Below are 22,306 nucleotides of genomic sequence, written 5' to 3'. Positions count from 1 at the left end.
ATGTCTCCAAAACACTGCAGGAGTCAAATACTGAAGACACTCCTAAGACTCTGACACAAATGTACACACACTTCCTCAGATTTCAGATCCAGCAGAGCAGACGAAAGTATGATGGAGAACATACACCAGATGTTTCCTGGGATAAAGATGCCATCTTTTCACTGGGGAAACTGGCATTTGATCAGCTGGAAAGAAACAATGTGATCTTCTATGACACAGATCTGAAAGCCTGTGGTATTGACGTCTATAAGGCATCCGTGTACTCAGGCATGTGTACCCAGATCTTTAAGGAGGAAACAGGGATCACTCTTGGTACCATGTACTGCTTCGTTCACTTGAGCATTCAAGAGTTTATTGCAGCCCTTTATGCACATCTGTTTCTAGACATCAACAAGAAATGTGTGTTTGATCAAGACTCTACAGGACAGGAAAACAAAAGTGAAACCATGATTGATTTGCTGAAGACTGCAGTGGACAAGGCACTAGAGAGTGATAATGGACACCTGGATCTTTTTCTTCGATTCCTCCTTGGTTTGTCACTCCAGTCCAATCAGATACTCTTGCAGGGTCTTTTGACACAGAAAAATAGAAATGACCAGAGCAAAAAGGAAATAGTTCAGTACATCAAGCAGAAATTAGAGTCTAATCTGTCTCCAGAGAGATCCATCAATCTGTTCTACTGTCTGAATGAACTGAACGACCAAACTCTGGTGAAAGACATTCAGACCCACCTTAGCAAAGGAAGTCTCTCATCTGCTGATCTTTCACCTGCCCAGTGGTCTGCTTTGGACTTTGTGTTGTTGACATCAGAGGAGGAGCTGGAGGAGTTTGAGCTTCAGAAATTCAAGAAATCAGACGAGTGTCTCATTAGATTATCAGCAGTCATCAAAACCTCCAAAAGAGCTCTGTAAGTTATTGTTCTTTGTTAATGTTTTGTAAAATTGCATTAATCTACATTGATACATAGCAGGTTTGGACAACCCTGATCTATAGTGATTATTAATCATATACCAATTATAAGTATATATCTTTGTTAGGGTTAAATAATAACACAAATTGTTTAACTTTATTATTATATTTTTTTATATTATAGAGCAATGATATTTTACTAGATTTACATGGGATTTATGTAGAAATTTCTGTTTTCAGCAAACTGTTTAGTTACAGAAGAAGCATGTCATGTTATTATAAACCACATTGTTCCATAGTTATTTCCACTTCAATATGCAGTTCAACTTTCATAAACTTATGCTATAAAGAAGATATAGAAACTCACCAAGATGATAGAGCAGCACTTATATATATATATATATATATATATATATATATATATATATATATATATATATATATATATATATATATATATATATAATAATTGCCATTAATGATATAAGCTTATTATTCATATACATATTTTATTAAACTGAATACAAGCATGCTAGTGTCAATCTCTGGTTCATGTTTTGTCTTTATTGCCCTTATTTGGTCCTTCCTGTTCCTGTCCTTTTTGAGTGTATTTGTCTCCAGCGGTGTGTATTAATTTATTCCCAGGTGTTTCTATGGAGCCAGAAGAATCTCAATAAAGATAAATGCACACACTACATTCACATTTGCACACACAGGATCCATACATGCACACACATAATTCATAAATACAAACACAGGATACACAAATGCACACAAAATTCACAAATGCACACACAAAATTTAAAAAGCACAGAAGATTCACAAATGCATACAAAATTCAGAAATGCACACAAAATTCAGAAATACACACACAATTCAGAAATGCAAACAACATTTACAAATGCACTCAAGATTCACAAATGCACAGGACAAGATTCAGAAATGTATTTCTGATGCACACACACATATATCTTGATTTACAAACTGCTTGCGGTCTGTGAACTTCACTGCATTTGTGTGTGAATTTTGAGACTCCCCTGACTTGGCTCAACACACAAATGCCTTTTTTTAAACAGGGAATAATCTGCAACCAATCAGATATCTCCCTTGTTTTAGCCAATCACAAGAATGCACCCCACGTGGGGGATTGTTTACTTATAAGCCAATCAGCGAACAACTCACTTTCCTCAGCGAACGACTCACTTACCTCACACAGCCGGCGACTCACTTTGCGCAGCCAGCGACCCACTTTGCGCAGCGAACGACTCACTTTCCTCACCCAGCGAGACTCACTTTCTTCACGAGTCACGCAGCGAGCGACTCACTTTCCTCAGCGAACGATTCACTTTCCTCAGGAGTCACGCAGCGAACGACTCACTTTCCTCACCCAGCGAGCGACTCACTTTCCTCAGCGAACGATTCACTTTCCTCAAGCAGCGAACGACTCACTTACCTCACACAGCCGGCGACCCACTTTGCGCAGCGAACGACTCACTATCCTCATGAGTCACGCAGCGAGCGACTCACTTTCCTCAGCGAACGATTCACTTTCCTCAAGCAGCGAAGTTGAGCGAACGATTCACTTTCCTCACGCAGCGATCAACTCACTTTCCTAAGCGAACGACAGCCGCAGACCCACTTTTCGAAGCCAGAGAGCCACTTTCCTCTCGCAGCGGACCACTGACTCTCTCTTCATGTAGGGACTGAATATTATAATTAAAGTGACTTCTTTATTGCATCCAAAAGAATATTTAGATATATTTAAATATTCAAAAGGTTTAAACATTTTTTTTAACTTTCATTAAAATATTTAAATAAAATGAAATAATTGCCTATTGCAAATTTATGAATCCATGGTTAACTTTTTTTTCTGCAGTCACTGGGCTATATGTATTGAGACATTTTTTAATTTATATTTTGTAAAAAATAATAAAAAATAAACCTGAATTGTAATCTAAACATCTGTATTTTCATACAATTTAATACAATTGCTGTGTGAACACGTTCATGTGATTGGCTTATAAGTAAACAATCCCCCCCACATGGGGTGCATTCTTGTGATTGGCTAAAAGAAGGCAGATATCTGATTGGTTGCTGATCATTCCCTGTTTTAAAAAAAAGCATTTGTGTGTTGAGCCAAGTCAGGGGAGTCTCAAAATTCACACACAAATGCAGTGAAGTTCACAGACCGCAAGCAGTTTGTAAATCAAGATATATGTGTGTGTGCATCAGAAATACATTTCTGAATCTTGTCCTGTGCATTTGTGAATCTTGTTCTGTGCATTTGTGAATCTTGAGTGCATTTGTAAAGGTTGTTTGCATTTCTGAATTGTGTGTGTATTTCTGATTTTTGTGTGCATTTCTGAATTTTGTATGCATTTGTGAATCTTCTGTGCTTTTTAAATTTTGTGTGTGCATTTGTGAATTTTGTGTGCATTTGTGTATCCTGTGTGTGTATTTATGAATCATGTGTGTGCATCTATGAATCCTGTGTGTGCATATGTGACTGTAGTGTGTGCATTTATCTTTATTGAGACTCTTCTGGCTCCATATGTTTCCCATTGGTGTCCATGTATTTTATAGGGTGTTCTGTGTGTAGTTCTTTGTCAGCCATCAAAAGTCATTCTTCAGTCAAGGCCGCCGGCCGTGGCTCTCTCTGGCCTGCTGGTTGCGCCAAAGACAAGCCTACCAGCCGCCCAGAAACCAAGTCTGCCTGTCGTTCCCGAGTAAAGCTGGCCATCTGTTCATGTGGCAAGCCTGCCGGTTCCTGCTGTACCAAGCCCACCAGTCGTTCAGCACTCTAGTTCACCAACCTTCACCCCGATCCAGAAGAGGAAACTAGGGAGGAGGAGAAGGGTGTCATCTCCAGCCCCAAAGCTCTCTCCTGTGCGATCCCCAGCCTTTGTTAATAAAACCATTTTGATTTATTCACTTCTCATCTCCTCCCTCCTTCGATCCCGTGCTCCTCATGTGTGAAATGTGACAGCTAGTTTGTTTTATCTACAACATTTGAATGAATACAATTCTATTAATTATGCAGTATATATGTTTTCTTCTGTTCATGTAAAAATTGTTGGTATAAATTTAATTTTTGTGTTTAACAAATTTATTATATGCATCTAACTCTGTGATTTTATTAATTTTTATTGTAGGTTAAATGATTGTGGCTTAACAGACAAAAGCTGTCCAGCTCTGGCTACAGTTCTTGGATCAGATTCCAATCTGAAAGAGCTGAACATGAACAATAATAATCTGCAGGATTTAGGAGTGAAGCTACTCTGCACTGGATTTAAGGATATAAATAGCAAATTAGAGATACTGAGGTAAGTTTTGTGACCAATCCTAGTGTTTGGTTAGAATTCAGATCCATCTGTTAACATGGACCTCGTTAATTTGCTACAGATTTGAAGGCAGAACTGCTTCAGCTCAGTGAAATTATTTGGCTTTATTCCAGAATGAACTCTACGTTGCAGGTTCTAACCCAGCATTTCAATGTGGTTTAAGAGTGGACTTATGTTAGGCCATTTCTAAACTTAAATTTTCTTGTTTTTCAAACATGAGGTTGTTTGTATGTTGTAGGGTTGTGCTGATAGATGATAGAATCTCTTGATAGTCAAGACGATATTAGGCTCATTCTCCTATTAATGTATTAAATTATAGGCCTAATAATAATAATAACTATTATTATTTTTATTAGGCAGCCTTTTATAATTTGGCTATCAAACTGCCCAGCTATTTCACTTCAGCACCAAATTTCACACACACAAACACACGTGCGCGTCGGTGACAGAGATGCTCACAAGTCTCTGAGCTAGAGTCCAAGTCAAGTCTCAAGTCTCTGAGCTAGAGTCCAAGTCAAGTCTCAAGTCTCTGAGCTAGAGTCCAAGTCAAGTCTCAAGTCTCTTTATTATATTAAGTCTCTGGTTATAATAAATGTTGCATCACGTACAGCGACCCATCCAAGCTGCTTAGAACACTGCATAGCTATATATAAGGAATTCAAAGCATGTAATATGTTATTATGACAACTCTATCTATTAGCATACAATATCAACTTTGATTTTGGTATATAATCAGTGTAAACAGGCTATTGCAACATGACAAAAACACCAAGAATGCTTTACTTTTAAGTTAATATCTGTATTTTGTAGAGTTGGGTCCGAGTCCACCTTTGTCGAGTACGAGTCAAGACCAAGTCCACAAACATCGAGTCCAAGTCCGAGTCCGAGTCCAAAAGGGGCCGAGTTGGACTCAAGTCCGAGTTCTTAAAGGCAGAGTCCAAGTCGAGTCCGCCCGAGTCCAGAAAGTAATTAAATTAAAAAAGATTATAAATTGGTATTGTACATTTTTACATTCTATTAATATTTTAACCTTTCAACCCATTAAACCAATGGCATTTTTATTTTATGTCAACAGAACTAGTTTCCTATCAAAAAAGTTTTCAAAGGTTTTATTGTATTACAAGTGCATGAAAATACAAATGAACCTATTTTATTATTGTATCACACTATATTGTCCTCCAGTTAAAGATGACATTTCAGTTATTTAATGCCTCTCCCCCACATTTGACAGAGGTAAAGTGCAGCCAATGAGGAGATCCTTAATGATGACATTATGAATTTCTTGTTGTCTTGGAGAACTTGCATCATAAAGTTGCATTGCTTGTTTGGTCAGTTCTGGTCTTGCAAATCCTGCAATGCTGAGATGTGCAGCATCTGTTGGTTGCTGCTGCTGTCCCTGGTAGTCGGTAGCATCGGTTTTCGGATCACCATGTAAACTGAACCGAAAACCGTTTCTTTCGGAGGCGTCCGATTTGAGAACCGATGAACTGATGATACTGCGCATGCGTGTAATTTTTCAAGTATTTTGTTAAACATCGGAAAGTGTGATAAACTATAAAACAAAATATGTGTATATAAATATATATATATATATATATATATATATATATATATATATATATATTAGGGCTGTCAAAAATAGCGCGTTAACGGCGTTAATTAGTTGGTTGTCGTTAATTACGTCAAATTTTTTAACGCATTTCACGCATGCGCAGTGTGACAAATTATTCAGGTCAGGAAAGTCTCGTCGATCTCTGAATTTTCAAGATAGTAAAAAACAGTGGCGAGCGCCGCAACGAAAACACCGAAGAAGCTTAAGGTTTTACCCCATTTACTCTCAAATACATTCATGCCAAGCTCGATAAACAGAGACTACTTTGGTAGTTGATACGCTGGAGCTTCTTCTTCCTGAGTAAATGTTAAACTTTTGAAATTCAGAAAAAAAGAACCACATATTGATGAATCAATACATGAAAATTATGTATCTGTATCCTGTTATTTATCTTTTGGTATGCATTTCAGAAAAAAAATGGTTAGGATTCAGGTGTAGTTGCAAATAGTGATTAATCATGATTAATCCACTGAAAATTCTGATTAATTTGATTAAAAATTTTAATCATTTGACAGCCCTAATATATATATATATATATATATATATATATATATATATATATATATATATATATATATATATATATATATATATATATATACGTTTTTGTTTTTTTTTAAGATAGGGAATACATGTTTCTAATCTGTATATTGTAGATTATGTATGGGCCAAAGGGGTTTTCAGGGAAGTTGGACAATAATTAAGACTCTAAAGACTCCATGTTTAATATGAAAAAGGGATGATTTATGAAATAACTGTACTGTATTTATAGTTAATGATGACAGATTCACAAACTGAGTTTGTAGTAAACAGAACATGGACACGAGTAGAGCAGCTGATGATACTGAACTGCAGCATGTGCCGGTGTCCTGACATTTTATCGTACCCTGTCAGATTTTCCTACCCGGGTTTTGAGCGATTCTCGTTCTCGAGTCAAGTACCGGTTGTTTCAGTTTTCAGATCATCAGTAAACTGAACCGAAAACCGTTTCTTTCGGACGCGTCCGATTCGAGAACCGAGGAGCTGATGATACTGCGCATTCGTGATTCAGCATGAAGCCGAATGACTCACAGCGCGTCTGAACCGAACTGATTCTTTTGGTGATTGATTCTGAACTGATTTTGTGCTAATGTAATGAGTGCGGGTAAACCGAGGGCTTGAATGAAGGGCAATCTGACGAAACGTAAGTTCATTTAATAACAAATACATCGCAATGGATTATGTATCCGGTGAACTGTTTTTTTTTTTTTCAACCGGTTTATTGAATCAAACCGTCCGAAAGAACCGGTTCGCGGAAAAGAATCGAACTTCCCATCACTAATCCACACTGATATCCAGTGAGTGGTGCGTGTGTTTCGTCTGCAAGCATGAGACTTCTGCCTGCCGGTGTGGTGCAGTAAAATGACAGAAGGGGAGACATTCATTAATTTATCATTTCAATTTTATGCTGGTTTTATTGTTACACATGACGTGGACTCGACTGTACTCGGAATATTTTCCGAGTCCAAAGTGTTCAAGTCCGTGTCAAGTCCGAGTACAAATTCACCCGAGTGCGTGACAAGTCCGAGTTCATTCAAAATTGGACTCGAGTCCGGACTCGAGTCCGAGTCCAAGTTCGAGTACCCCAACTCTAGTATTTTGCATTTATGGATTCAGTAATGGCCTTCTGTCTGTCCTGGCTGTATAGCTGCACACCTCTTGTCTGGCTTAAGAATGAACAAAGCTACGCTGACTTATGTTATTCATACAATACTTATTCACAAATAAATATCAAAAACAAAGCCGGCTGCAATGAATTTCTGTGCAAAACAGCTTTTACTAGAAACACTTCCACACAAGAACATTGTTATCACACAAGAACATTTTAATAGAGAACCAAAAATATTTAAAGTAGATAAAATTCGAATAAATCAAATGGAAATGTCTACATACTATTACTACTGTAAACTTTGCAAATAGGACATCAGCCCCTTCAAGTCAATGAACAATAACAAAGTGGGCTGCAATGAATATCTGTGCAAAACGTCATGGCTCCGCTCCTACCCAATGACAGAGGCACGCAGGTTTTTTTTTCACTGGAGTACTCACGTGAAGGATGCGTGCACAACTAATAACTAATATCATCACGCTATAAAGGGTTGGCCTGCGCTGGGTGCGCCCCTCCCCCTATAACTGTTCTGTCTCGCGGAGGAGCTCATTTGTGTGCATCTGTGTGAAACGCGCTCTGAAACACGCATAGGAAAAAAGAGCGACAGAAAGAACGGCTCCCCTCCAGCCGTGACTCGGCTCCCATCGTTCATGTTTATGAGCCGTTCAAAAGAATCGGTTCGTTCGCGAACGTCACAACTCTAACAGCGAGCTCATCTGACGTTTACTAAAAATTAACATTGTTCACGAGTCCCGGAGCTCGAGTCCGAGTCGAGTCTGAAGTCTTTCGAGGACGAGTCTCAAGTCGAGTCTGAAGTCACTGTTTGTGCGACTTAAGTCGCACTCGAGTCCGAGTCTCAAACTCGAGTCCCCATCTCTGGTCGGTGAAGGAGTTGTAACGATTTGACTCGGATAACTCGTTAAATCCATGAAATGAAAGAGATAGAAGATAGAAGACAAACATGTTAATAACCAATAACAGACAATTCATGGACACAGTTGGTCCTGGTCTAAGAAAAAGAGATGGAATAATATCCTGAGGACAATTAGTTGGTTTTTGGTGACCAACAACTTCATTACACGAGGTGAAATCAATAGTTTCAAACTCTGAGCAGGTAGAAGAACATAATGGAACATCATACAAACAGTATATTGAGTTAGACAGCTGGGATCTTACACTGTGTGCAGAATTATTAGGCAAATGAGTATTTTGACCACATCATCCTCTTTATGCATGTTGTCTTACTCCAAGCTGTATAGACTCGAAAGCCTACTACCAATTAAGCATATTAGGTGATGTGCATCTCAGTAATGAGAAGGGGTGTGGTTTAATGACATCAACACCCTATATCAGGTGTGCATAATTATTAGGCAACTTCCTTTCCTTTGGCAAAATGGGTCAAAAGAAGGACTTGACAGGCTCCGAAAAGTCAAAAATAGTGAGATATCTTGCAGAGGGATGCAGCACTCTTAAAATTGCCAAGCTTCTGAAGCGTGATCATCGAACAATCAAGCGTTTCATTCAAAATAGCCAACAGGGTCGCAAGAAGCGTGTGGAAAAACCAAGGCGCAAAATAACTGCCCATGAACTGAGAAAAGTCAAGCGTACAGCTGCCAAGATGCCACTTGCCACCAGTTTTGCCATATTTCAGAGCTGCAACATCACTGGAGTGCCCAAAAGCACAAGGTGTGCAATACTCAGAGACATGGCCAAGGTAAGAAAGGCTGAAAAACGACCACCACTGAACAAGACACACATGCTGAAACGTCAAGACTGGGCAAAGAAATATCTAAGGCTATAATATAAGGTTTTATGGACTGATGAAATGAGAGTGAGTCTTGATGGGCCAGATGGATGGGCCCGTGGCTGGATCGGTAAAGGGCAGAGAGCTCCAGTCCGACTCAGACGCCAGCAAGGTGGAGGTGGAGTACTGGTTTGGGCTGCTATCATCAAAGATGAGCTTGTGGGGCCTTTTCGGGTTGAGGATGGAGTCAAGCTCAACTCCCAGTCCTACTGCTAGTTTCTGGAAGACACCTTCTTCAAGCAGTGGTACAGGAAGAAGTCTGCATCCTTCAAGAAAAACATGATTTTCATGCAGGACAATGCTCCATCACACGCGTCCAAGTACTCCACAGCGTGGCTGGCAAGAAAGGGTCTAAAAGAAGAAAAACTAATGACTTGTCCTCCTTGTTCACCTGATCTGAACCCCATAGAGAACCTGTGGTCCATCATGAAATGTTAGATTTACAAGGAGGGAAAACAGTACACCTCTCTGAACAGTGTCTGGGAGGCTGTGGTTGCTGCTGCACGCAATGTTGATGGTGAACAGATCAAAACACTGACAATCCATGGATGGCAGGCTTTTGAGTGTCCTTGCAAAGAAAGGTGGCTATATTGGTCACTGATTTGTTTTTGTTTTGTTTTTGAATGTCAGAAATGTATATTTGTGAATGTTGAGATGTTATATTGGTTTCACTGCTGAAAATAAATAATTGAAATGGGTATATATTTGTTTTTTGTTAAGTTGCCTAATAATTATGCACAGTAATAGTCACCTGCACACACAGATATCCTCCTAAAATAGCTACAACTAAAAACAAACTAAAAACTACTTCCAAAAAGTTTTTTGGAATCATTGAGAACATGGTTGTTGTTCAATAATAAAATTATTCCTCAAAAATACAACTTGCCTAGTAATTCTGCACTCCCTGTAATGTTGTGATCTTCTCAACAAAAAACTTTCCAAAATCATAGAAGTAGACGACTCTAGAAAAGAATGCAGAGATGGATATTAGACAGAGTTAATAGTAGAAAAAAGAACTTGAGGTTTGTGACAATTGTTTGTGATAAGTTCAGACAAATATTTGCTTTTTGTAGCCCTTACAGCTTTCTGAAACATGTTATAGAAGTTCCCCAAAACTTCATAAGAAACCTGCAATCTGTCCTTCTTCCATCTTCATTCAGCCTGTCAACAAGTCCGTCTCAGAGTATGCATATTGTGTGCGCCAGGGCACAGGTACAGGCTTATGGATTTTATACTTCAACGGGGTAACATAATTCATGATGTCAGCACAAGTATAATTAAAAAGATTAAGATGTGCATCGGCATCCAGATTAAGCAGAGTAGAGTCCAACTCCAGTTTGTTGCAGACTTAATGGCAGGCTACAAAAAAATCTTCACTAGAATGTAAAAAAGCAAGTCAAACGTGTCAGCGATGGATTTCTGAGGCCTCGTAAGAGGACAGTACAAAGAACCGGCCTGTGATCAGAAAAGATGCACTACTTATTTAAATGTTTGAAACAGAAAAAGCATGGGTTAAAATCAAATCAAGGGTATGACCATGGATATGGGTTGAACCAGAAACCCACTGAGTAAAAATCCTTAAAGACTTAAAAATCCTGCAGAATATGGTTTCGAAGCACAGAAAACATGAATGTTAAAATCGCCCAACAGCATTACTTTACTAATGCCAATATCCATGTGTGCAGCACTTTGGTCAACATCTGTTGTTTTAAATGTGCTATATAAATAAACAAACATTGTGTTGTATTATAAAAGCTGTTTTTGAGCTAACTAGAAGGTTTTGAGTTCTTCAACATACAGTATGTTTTTATAGTATGTTGACACGTAATGTAAAAAAAATCAAGGGAAATGTAATTTCTCAGTTTATGACCCCTTTCAGTAACTGTAAACTGAAGGATCTCTAGGCCAGGATGTGTCTCTAGGCCATTTTGGATTCAGTTGTACACTAAATTGCAGAGTAAACTGACAAGGAACAAAACTAATAAACTTCATGGATTATTATTGTAAAGGTAATTTCTAGAAGAGCTCATTACTTGTTACATTTGACATATTACATAAGCTTTAGTATTTGTTTAATGATTGAATAAAGTCATATGGCCCCTTAAATGTTAACTTCGACCTTTCCTAATGCATTATTAAAATCAAAAGTAGTGCTTGTTAACATTAATGCACTGTGAATTAACATAACCTAACAGTGAACAGTAGGGGTGTAACGATTCACTCGTTTTCTCGATGCATCGATTACAAACCCTGACGATTCATATGCATCAATCATGAAACATGATATTTGAATCGTGAATCGCCAATCTCGGACAGTAATCGATAAAAAACGTTAAGAATCAAATGAAACACAATTTCCATAGCGATTCAGTGCTTTCAAAATATATACACATCAAATTACTACACGCACAAATTAATGGAGACCTTGAACAGTGTTCGTGCCTCTTATCTGTCCTTCACGTGCTCCACTGTTTACCGCCTGAGACTGTCACAGGATTGCACTCGCGCTCCGTTCGTCTCTGATGCAGCTGATGACGTGCGATCTCTCCTCAAAACTCGTGGCCAGTAATAGTAAAATGAAGTAGTTTTTTCTGTAGTTTGTCAGTGGTTCTCTGCATCTTAACAACAGTGTTACCTGAGCAGTCGAAAGCTACGTATTTATTTCATGGTTGGAGCAGAAATGTCAGTGTCTAAATCATACACACAGTTCCATTGAATGATAAATGTGTTTAAACAATGCGGATGAACCGAATGTATGAAGGAAACTGTTAAAATAACCATAGCATGAACAATGACCTTGAAATAAGAGCGCAAGGTTTATCTGAAAGTAGCGTTTGTAGCTTTAGCAAACAGACATCTGGCACGTTTTCTCTCAGAATCATCATTCGCTGATGGAGAGGAAAAGTTAAATAGCTACTATAGCATTTTATTTTCTGAAAATTAGATAAAGAAGTTTTCACACTGAAAGAAAGTGATCTCGCTCTCATAGACGTGCCAGTCTTTATCTGCAGCTATACTGAATTTATTACAGTTCAGAAACTATAAAGTATATTTTCTACCTTATTCTGTGCAGAAAATTAAAATAATTGATAATTAAATGTAGCCTAGTATATAAATCAATTATAAAATTGCCATTAGGAATAAATTATCGATAACAAATGATTGATTATTGTCCAGCAGTGTATTTGATTTCTTACAGCTAATTAAAAGTAATAAAAAAGAAGATAATTCCTTGTAAAAAAAAAATAATTAAATAAATAAATAATAAAAATAATAATTATGATAATACATAGGCTACATACATAAAACAACTGTATTTGATATTTCTTTCACTTCTGAAATGATGGTTACGCCCCTGGTGTGACAAAATGTTAGCTTATACATAATACTCTTAAAGCTCTTTTTTTATCTTTATATTGGCTTACATAAATTTTTACGTATGCCATGTCATGCCATACCAACATTAAACTAGCATATAACATTTTTTTTTTTTAACCTATGGTTCTCTAACCATAAATGCTACTGTAATTTGCCCCCTGATTTAGCATTTAAAGAATCCTGTGAATGTACTTAAAGAGTGCAGAATCGAAACATTATAATCGAATCGAATCAAATTTAATTATAAATCAAATCGAATTGAATCGTTCTAAATTTGCAGAAATCGTTCTTGAATCGAATCGAAAACCTATGAATTGTGAATAGAATCGAATCGCTGACTACCCAAAGATTCACAGCCCTAGTGAACAGCTTTATTTTAATTAACTAACGTTGTCAAAGATTAATTAATACTGTAATAAATGTATTGTTCAATGTTCATCATTAATACGTTAACTAACATTTAATTTAACCGTATTGTAAAGTGTTACCATACTTTGTATTTGTAAATTCTCCCCTCATGTTCATCATTTTAGGCTTTGTGGTTGTGGTCTAACAGAGAAAAGCTGTTCAGCTCTGGCTACAGTCCTGAGATCAAACTCCAGTCTGAAAGAGCTTGACCTGAGCAACAATAATCTGCAGGATTCAGGGGTGAAGAAACTACAGAAAGGATTAGAAAATACAAAATGCACATTGGAGAAACTCAGGTGAATGTAATGAACCATCTTTTGGTTTTTAACATTAACATTTTCTTTGGCTCAAAATGCAAATGTTACTGTAGTAATCTAAAAAAGGAAAGACATGATCAGATGACAAAATGTTTTTTTCTTCTCTGATTAGAAGAAATATATTAAACATTTTTGTAGTAGTAATATTAATTTATAAAACTTTGAATAAAATAAACCTTTTCTAATAGACTTTCAGACTGCAGTATCAGTGAAGAAGGTTATAAAGCTCTGTCTTCAGCTCTGAGATCAAACCCTTCACACCTGATAGAGCTGGATCTCACAGGAAATGATCCTGGAGAATCAGGAGTGAAGCAGCTCAGTGATTTACTACAGGATCCAAACTGTCAACTCAAGACACTAAGGTGAGACCTGATGAAATAATGCCAAATAAATGATACGCATGTGAATTATATTATATTATTTGACTAATTTAGTAAGGTATACAATTTGTTGCATCAAAAATGTTGAAAATGATCAAACATGAAAAATCAGATGCTGCAGCTGCTGTTGTTTTGATGATAAATGTCAGAACAGTTTAGTTGTGTTAAAAGTTACAGGTTAATCAGACATTTTGGGTCAGTAGATGTGCTGGTGTCCAGTAGTTTGGTGCCTCAATTAACATTTATGATTGTGTTATTGTGGACATTTCTCATGAAAAACAAATTCAGTGTGATTTATTATCCTGATTGTTTAAATGTTACTGAATGCACTGTACATTAATTTCCATCAAGCTCAGATTCACAACACTGTAGATCTACTACAGCAGATCTATGAAAGACCACAAACATGTGATGTGTGTCACGAGAGGATCAGTGATAACACACACACACACACACACACACACACACACACACACACACACACTTATACGTCTGAACCTGCAGTTCCTCTCATAATGAGCACAATTACTGTTGCATCAACACAGACATCACTTAAATAAAACTATCCAGAGTAGGGGTGGGCGATATGAGATAAAATTCATATCACAATATTTTACACTGTCCAGGAGATCTTGATATTATATTGTGATATGAGAAAAAAAAAATAATGGCAAAATATTTTAACCTTACATAACTAGAAAAAGTGAGTGATTGGACATAGACCTGAAAAGTATTTTTTTATTGTTTCATTGTTTTTCTCAAAAAGTGGGGCCTCTAAGAATTAAATTAAGTGAAATATTGTGTGTTTGAGTTGGCCAGTGGTTGCAAACTTTTTCTGTCGGGCCTCTCTTTTGTAAAGAAAAATATTTTCAAGGTCCCCTCACCCCTTCTTCTTCTTCTTCTTTTTTTTTGAGAGAGTCTCTTACGCTCACCAATGCTACATTTATTTATTAAAAATACAGCAAACACTGTAATATTGTGAAATATTATCAATTTAAATGATCTATTTGAATGTTTTAACATATAGGCTTCTGTATTCCTGTCTGCTGTAGACGCTTAGAGCAGAAGCATGCATCGTTCATTTATATTTCTACATGACTCCCTGCAATACAACTCTGATTCATCAATCACACATATAGTGGTCTGTTATTGATACAAGCACAACTGCTACAACTGATAACTGAGTGCTAATGTTGAGTCAATAAAATATGTCAGATTAATATTTTGTGTTCAATTATTTACTTGGCCACATGATAAGTGGTGAAATGATACAGTGTAGTCTTTATCACCCTGCAGAGGTTTATTTAGCAGAATAATCTGCTGACTGTACACTGTCCCTCAGTTTGGGAACCACTGGAGCAGGTGATTTGTGCTCTATTAGTTTGGTCTGTTACGATGCTCTGTGTTTGATGTATCACGGTGTTGCACACAGAGGACAAAAACATTCAGCCTCGACTCTTTATCATCATTTGTGTTAGTCCAGTGTTTGGTGAATTCTGCTACATAATAATAGGAAGAGCCAGCATCAAAAGATCAATTAAATAAATCACTATGAATGCTTAGCTGTCACAAGCTAGTTATCTCTTTGCTAACTTTCCTCATCTCCTGCTTAAAAGCCAGAAAGAGTTTCAGATTTTTGAGAATCATGATTTAGTTAGCTTCTGCCCCAGAGTTTATTTTAAAGAATTTACTTTTGACTTTCTTAAAAACTATTTGTATATTTAAATGTTCAACTGTTTTAACTTGAACTGTACTTTTCGTTACAAACAATGTTTGACAATCTTTAAATGTTTTGTGATGCAGTGCACACTGAATTGATTCCAGCTTCATCTTCTCTTCTGCAGGTGTTTGGGTCCTGCTGCAGATGAAGGCTGTCAGTATGTGACTGGAATTGTGGGTAAAAACCCGTTACTCCTGAGAGAGCTGAATCTGAGGGGACGTAAACTAGGAGACACAGGAGTAAATCAGATCTCTGCTCTACTGCAGGATAAACACTGTACACTCAACACACTGAAGTGAGTATCTTACATCATTTCACATGTTACATGACTAGTAATTTTACAGTCATCTATTTTAATTCTCATTTGAGTCCGACCCCACGTTATAAAGCTTGGAAGAGCCAAGACATTTTTTTTATTTTATTTTTTTTATTGTAGAATAGAACATGGTCAACATGCGTGACACAACTTAACTATATACAAAACCAAGGTTTGCATATGTATAAAATAAAATAAATAAATAATAATGAATAAGTAAATAATAAATAGATCAAATAAATAGGGGGGGGGGGGTCAGTTGTGCACAAGCACAGATCTAAGATTCGTGGTTTGAGATTTTTGGTTTGGCTTTATTAATTCTCGCTGTTGTGTATTCCAACAATTCCATATTTTTGATTTCTATAAGCCACATTTTAAACACTGGGGATGTGGGTTCATGCCAGATTTAAAAAATTATATTTTTGGCCACAGTTAGAGCAATGTGAAGGATCCTTCGCTGGTTAACATTCAGATTGAGCTCAGCATCATCATTCAACAAACAAAGACTGGGATGTTTGAAGATAACCACGTCACACAGCTCTGTCAAAACTTGAAAAACCTGATCCCAGAATTCACCAACATGTTGACACTCATAAAACATATGCATATAAGTCCCCACAGTATTTGAACTACAGATTGAGCAGAAAGGGGTAGGCAAGCGATTCATTTTGTGCAGGACATATGGAGTAGCGTAAGCCTTGTGAATGTGTTTATGATGTATTAGTTGGTGAGCAAGATTTTTGGACATCGTTGGAATACTTTCCCAAATCCAGTCCCAGTTGGGTTTGAAAGGGGCAGATCCTTTTCCCATATAGTAGTGATGGGGAGTGTGCCGCAGCACTTCTTGAGTGATCTGTTATAAATGAATGTCACTGCTCCTCGTGCCTGAGAATAATTCACACAGTCCAACAGATTACGGTTCCACTGACCACATATGCACACATTGCCCTTCTCAACTTTAAATACATTAACATTTAACATTTCAGAAAGTACAGAAAGTAGGAATGACCATGAAGATTGTAGCAGTCTTTCAGCTCTTGAAAGGACCTTAATCTGTGATCGTTGAATATATCACTCAAGAGCCAGGACATTTTTAATATAACTCTGATTATATTTGTCTGAAAGAAGAAATTCATATACAGTGATATAATGGCTCATACCGCTTTATTTCTGTGTGACAAATTTTCAGTCCTGATAAATTAATTAATTATGATCAATGTATCTCTTATTATTGTAAAACATTGATGCTTTTGGATTTTAATCTTTAACAAAGCAAGCAAAAAAACGTCTGTTTTTATCATGTTTGTTTTGTGATAGCGCTGGATCCAGTGACTTATCTCTTATTAGTTTTCTGATAACTTCTTTGTTGGTGAAATGATGGAGTTTGACGTTGTGTCTAACACAACTGAACAGAACCGGTCCAGACTGGGCTTTATTCTGTGCAGGCATTGCTTCTTCAGTCTGACCTGTTTCAGAGAAATATTACTGTACTTCACATCTACACACACAAACAAACCTACAGTTTTATTTAGATGTGCAAAGTTGAATCTGTTTAGCAAAGCTGATCAAGTCACTGGACAGAGCAGAGCGAATGCATTTACGTTGTAGTGATGTGCAGACCAGAATCAGTTTAAACACAAATACACAGCAGTCAGGACTTTTATTTTAGACAATATGATCAGTTTTAGACAAGAGATGAAATAAGAATTATATGACAGAAATAAAAAGATATGAAAGATTTTAACACCTTTCACACAAGGTTGTTATGAGAAGTGAAAATAATTTGATTAAATGTACAACTTGTTTGTTTTTCTGTTTTGAAGACCACATTGTGGAAAATTATCCAAAGATATTCAGACTCTCTTCATCTGTTTTTTGTTTTATCAAGACATTTTGACTTTATTAAATAGTTTTCTTCTATCTTCTCTCTTTTTCTCAATGAAGATTAAGATGCTGTGATTTGACAGATGAAGGTTGTTCTGCTGTGACTCCATGAACATAACGTGTCTGATTCATTGTGTTTTCTCTTCTGTCTTCAGTCTGTGGGGATGCAGTATTACAGAGAAACAGTGTCTCATCCTGACTTCAGCTCTGAAATCAAACCCATCACACCTGAGAGAACTGAACCTGAGCTGGAATGAACTACTAGGAGACTCTGGAGTGAAACACCTCAGTGATCTACTGATGAACACACAATTCAAGCTGGAGAAACTAGAGTTAGTATCATTATACTCTACAGCAGTTACAGTCAGATTAAAGATTACTTTTACTTTCACAGTCACCATGAGATTAAAGTTGACAGTTATTATTTTTTATGGAATATTGCAGTGCTGAAATGATTTTTCTGTGCACATAATGTATTTCTAATCCTGATCTTTCATCTGAATAACTTTCCTTCTCTTCACATCTGTCATGAATCCTGTCTGTGGTCTTCTGTCCGCTCTCCACCAGAGGTCCTCCTCCTATTATATTGACTCACACTACACAAGACTGTTATGTGTCCCCCGGACTACATTTCCCATGATCCATTGCACTGATTAACCATAATCGAAGGCGATTCATCTTTAAATATTAATGTGTTATTTAATGTCTTGATAGTGAACTGCGGTTCTGTATATTAAATGCTGCTCCATCTGAAATCAATCACTTTAAATAATAGTGTAAGTATTAAAATAACAAACTCAACTGGACAAAAATGTGTTTTAAGTTAATTAATATTTTGAGTCTCTTCTCCCTCACCTCACAGTGCTTTAGTTCAGGGCCTGCTTTCTTCTTGTACATATCACACACACACACACACACACACACACACACACACACACACACAGACACACACACACACACACACACATTTTTCGATGAGTCCACTAGTGATGATAATGTTACCTGCTTGACAGAAAGGGTTGCCAGGTTTTCAAAACAAAATCCACCTAATTGCTTCTCAAAACTAGTCCAAACTAACCACATTTCGAGGGGGTCCCTTGGTAAAAATAGCGTTCCGAAGCTAAAATACACGTCACTGGGGTCGTTTTAACCCACGGTAACATTGATAAAGTTTCAAATCCATGAGAAAACTGCAGACTTGGCAACACTGTGAGGATAGTAATGTCTACAACAGACACAAGCGCTGTCTCCTGCTGCACTTATAGTAGTACGACTTTCCTCTGTGGATACACTTCCTCACAAGTGCAATTCTAGCTTTTACGCCCAATTTACGCCCCTGCATGTGATTTATTGAGCAGCCCTACATTCAGAAGAGCACATCAGTTTTTCAGCCTGGTTCTCTTCTGAGAAGCTGGTGACCCATCAAATATAACAACAAAACATACATTAATAATAGTAATTATATTATTGCATTTTATTAAGTGTTTATTTAAATAAAATAATAAACTAAATAATAAAGTGTCATAATTCTATTTTATTTTAAAATAAAATGGGACTATTAAATACAAATACAATTATTTTATAGTAAACTTAAAAATAAAGTGCTAATATTTTTATTATTATTATTTTAATTTGAATTAGAATTTCTTTAATTTTTCATCTTCAAACTTAAACTCAGCAAGTTTTATTTTGGCGGGTTGCTCGTAAGTCTATGTGCTTCTGGGTTTAGTCTGAAGAGCGTCAGTCAATGAAATGTCACAGTTCTGCATTGTGCTTTGAAAACATTTACAGGAAGCCTAGATTTATTCTTTCAGTTTGAATAGAAATCTTATACACTACAGTTTGTCGATCTAAAATGGTAATTGTGCATTAATAGCAGTCAACCATGTCGGTCCACAAACACGTGCTCTGAACTCATTTATAGCACATTTCTTATTTTGGTCGCGCATGCGATAATTAATAATTTAATTGAATAAAATAAAATAAAAACTTTAAAAAAGCTAACTGAGACTTGTTATAGCACTTGTGTATCATTGCTCATTTGTTGATTTTGATTGCTTCAGTTGTCGTAATTTATAAGTAACTTTGGATAAAAGCATCTGCTGAATGATTAAATGTAATGGAAACATAAGGTTTTGGCAGTTTTTAATTTGTATTTATTTTAAATTATCGCACTGTATGGTGTTAACACATGATGAATTACTCACACATGAACATAACGTGTCTGATTCATTGTGTTTTCTCTTTCTGTCTTCAGTCTGTGTGAATGCAGTATTACAGAGAAACAGTGTCTCATCCTGACTTCAGCTCTGAAATCAAACCCATCACACCTGAGAGAACTGAACCTGAGCGTGAATAAACTACTAGGAGACTCTGGAGTGAAACACCTCAGTGATCTACTGATGAACACACAATTCAAGCTGGAGAAACTAAAGTTAGTATCATTATACTCTACAGCAGTTACAGTCGGATTGATTTATCAGGGTACATAATTTATTTCCAAATCTGAATGTATCCTTGTGATCTTTAATGAAAATAACTATCACTTTCTCTCATAAACACATCTCTTCTCTCATCTGATGATGTGAAGGAGGAAAAACCTGTCAGTCTCATGAGATCTCAGCAATAACAAACAATTATCAGCTTTTCATCTAAAATTAATTCCTGACCTGCAGTTAAAAAAAGAAAAAAAGAACAAAATATGATCATAAAATGTACTTGTTGACTGTAAACTTCAATCTTAAAATGTCTTGAAGTAAATTTAGATTTATGAACAGAATTTTCTTGATTTGTTACATTTAAAATCAATTTTTTTATGTTTTAATGTTATTGTAAAGTGGTTCTATAGTTGATCCTGTATCTTATTTTTTATTTTTTTTTTTTGAACTGACTAAAGATTCTTCAGACTTGAAATGTAACTAATATCCTCAAATCCTGTTTTGTTTTAGATTAAGTTTATGGCTGAATGATTATTTATTTACTTTTATTGTTTTTAGGTTTTATTTATTGCAGTGTATGTTGTTAACACATGATGAATTACTCACACATGAACATAACGTGTCTGATTCATTGTGTTTTCTCTTTCTGTCTTCAGTCTGTGTGGATGCAGTATTACAGAGAAACAGTGTCTCATCCTGATTTCAGCTCTGAAATCAAACCCATCACACCTGAGAGAACTGGACCTGAGCTGGAATCAAATAAAAAACACAGGAGTGAATCACTTATGTGACGTACTGAAGGATTCACGCTGTAAACTGGAGAGATTGAGGTCAGTAACATTCACAGACAAGAATCAAAATGATGAAAATCACTTTGTTTAACTCTTATGTGCTGTTCAAGGTCTTTTGAGACCCCAAATGATGTTTGCTGAAATAAAAACAAATGTTCCCTTTATCTAAATGACATGAGACTTCAACATTTGGTGCTATTCTTTATATATAAAATTATATTCTTTTTATATAAAAAACTATTTTAAAAATATTTTTTTAATTAATACATTTTATACATTTACAAAATATCATAAATCCTTCAAAAAAAACTACATAAATGTAGAGTAAAAACATTAATAAATGACACATTTTGTAACAAAATGTCATTTTGTTGGCTGTGTTCTCTGGAGAGCCAAAACAGCACGAGTGTCGTCCCCAAACGAACAGCACATAAGAGTTGAACAAAACACTTTATACTCAATATCTCATGATGAATGTGTTCACATTATATTTGTGAAAGATTCTTCATCTTAATGATTTGTTTGTAAGATGATCTCTCTTCCTCTGTTTGTCTCTTTCTAGTCTTATTTACTGTGACATTACAGATGTTTCTTCTTTAACTCAGTCTTTGACAAACACAAAAGCTCTGCAGTTTCTAAAAGAGCTTGATCTGAGTTATAATAAGATTGAAGTCTCAAAGCAGAAGCTCATTGATGTGCTACGAGACTCAAACTGTAAACTGATGTGAGTAAACTTCACTTTGTGATATTAAAGAGATTCATTTACCTCTGATATCTGAACAAATATATACTTTCAGATATTAGTTAAAAGAGTTGATAAAAATGTTGAACACAAAGGAGGAAAGAGAAGAAAAGCAGACTGTCACAGCTTTCTACAGCAACAGCTGCTTTATTAATGAGATCAGTAATAGTGAATCATTAGAGTTTGAAATAGATTTGTTCAGATTGTAGGAAAACGCTGGTAAAATCAGAGCAGATTCAGCTTCAGCTCACAGTCGTCCAGCATCACATGATCAATGTCTCTGTCTCTTTGTGTGTTTTTACTTTGACAAGCAACACGTCACATTACTTTACACTTACTTTCTGTAAGAGATAATGTACCTCCAGCCACTTGTTATCACAGAATAAACCCGACAGGGTGATCAGGACTTGTGTCCTCCTGTAGAGACTTATTCTGTGATAACATCCGGCTGCATCTGCATTATCACACTTATTATATGCTTTCTTGACACACAAGTGAAGAATTAGACACAATTTAGATTCAGCTAAACACTTCTGCTCAGTTAGCAACAACTTGAACAACAAGACACACTTTGAACAATGTCTCCTCAAGTCTACTATTAACAGGAATCTCCTGCGG

At 36.4% G+C, this 22,306-nt stretch overlaps 2 protein-coding genes and 1 long non-coding RNA gene across 3 annotated transcripts in view; 2 read left to right on the top strand and 1 right to left on the bottom strand.

Moving 5' to 3' along the window:
- The window catches only part of LOC127987559 (uncharacterized), a 1,718,354-nt gene that overhangs the window by 633,774 nt on the left and 1,062,274 nt on the right, over positions 1-22,306 (top strand). Inside the window, exons 44-46 of the mRNA XM_052589927.1 lie at positions 17,873-18,049; positions 19,975-20,151; positions 20,812-20,985. Coding sequence (XP_052445887.1) covers positions 17,873-18,049; positions 19,975-20,151; positions 20,812-20,985 — 528 coding nt within the window. The remainder of the gene's footprint in view (positions 1-17,872; positions 18,050-19,974; positions 20,152-20,811; positions 20,986-22,306) is intronic.
- LOC127987654 (uncharacterized) overlaps positions 1-22,306 on the bottom strand; it is a 193,763-nt gene that overhangs the window by 144,272 nt on the left and 27,185 nt on the right. The window lies entirely within an intron of this gene.
- LOC127987568 (NLR family CARD domain-containing protein 3-like) overlaps positions 1-22,306 on the top strand; it is a 70,129-nt gene that overhangs the window by 46,424 nt on the left and 1,399 nt on the right. The gene's annotated exons all lie outside the window — the stretch shown is intronic.

This window comes from Carassius gibelio, chromosome B22 (genome assembly GCF_023724105.1).
Source record: "Carassius gibelio isolate Cgi1373 ecotype wild population from Czech Republic chromosome B22, carGib1.2-hapl.c, whole genome shotgun sequence".
Lineage (NCBI taxonomy): Eukaryota > Metazoa > Chordata > Actinopteri > Cypriniformes > Cyprinidae > Carassius > Carassius gibelio.
This window is presented reverse-complemented; position numbering and strand designations above follow the sequence as displayed.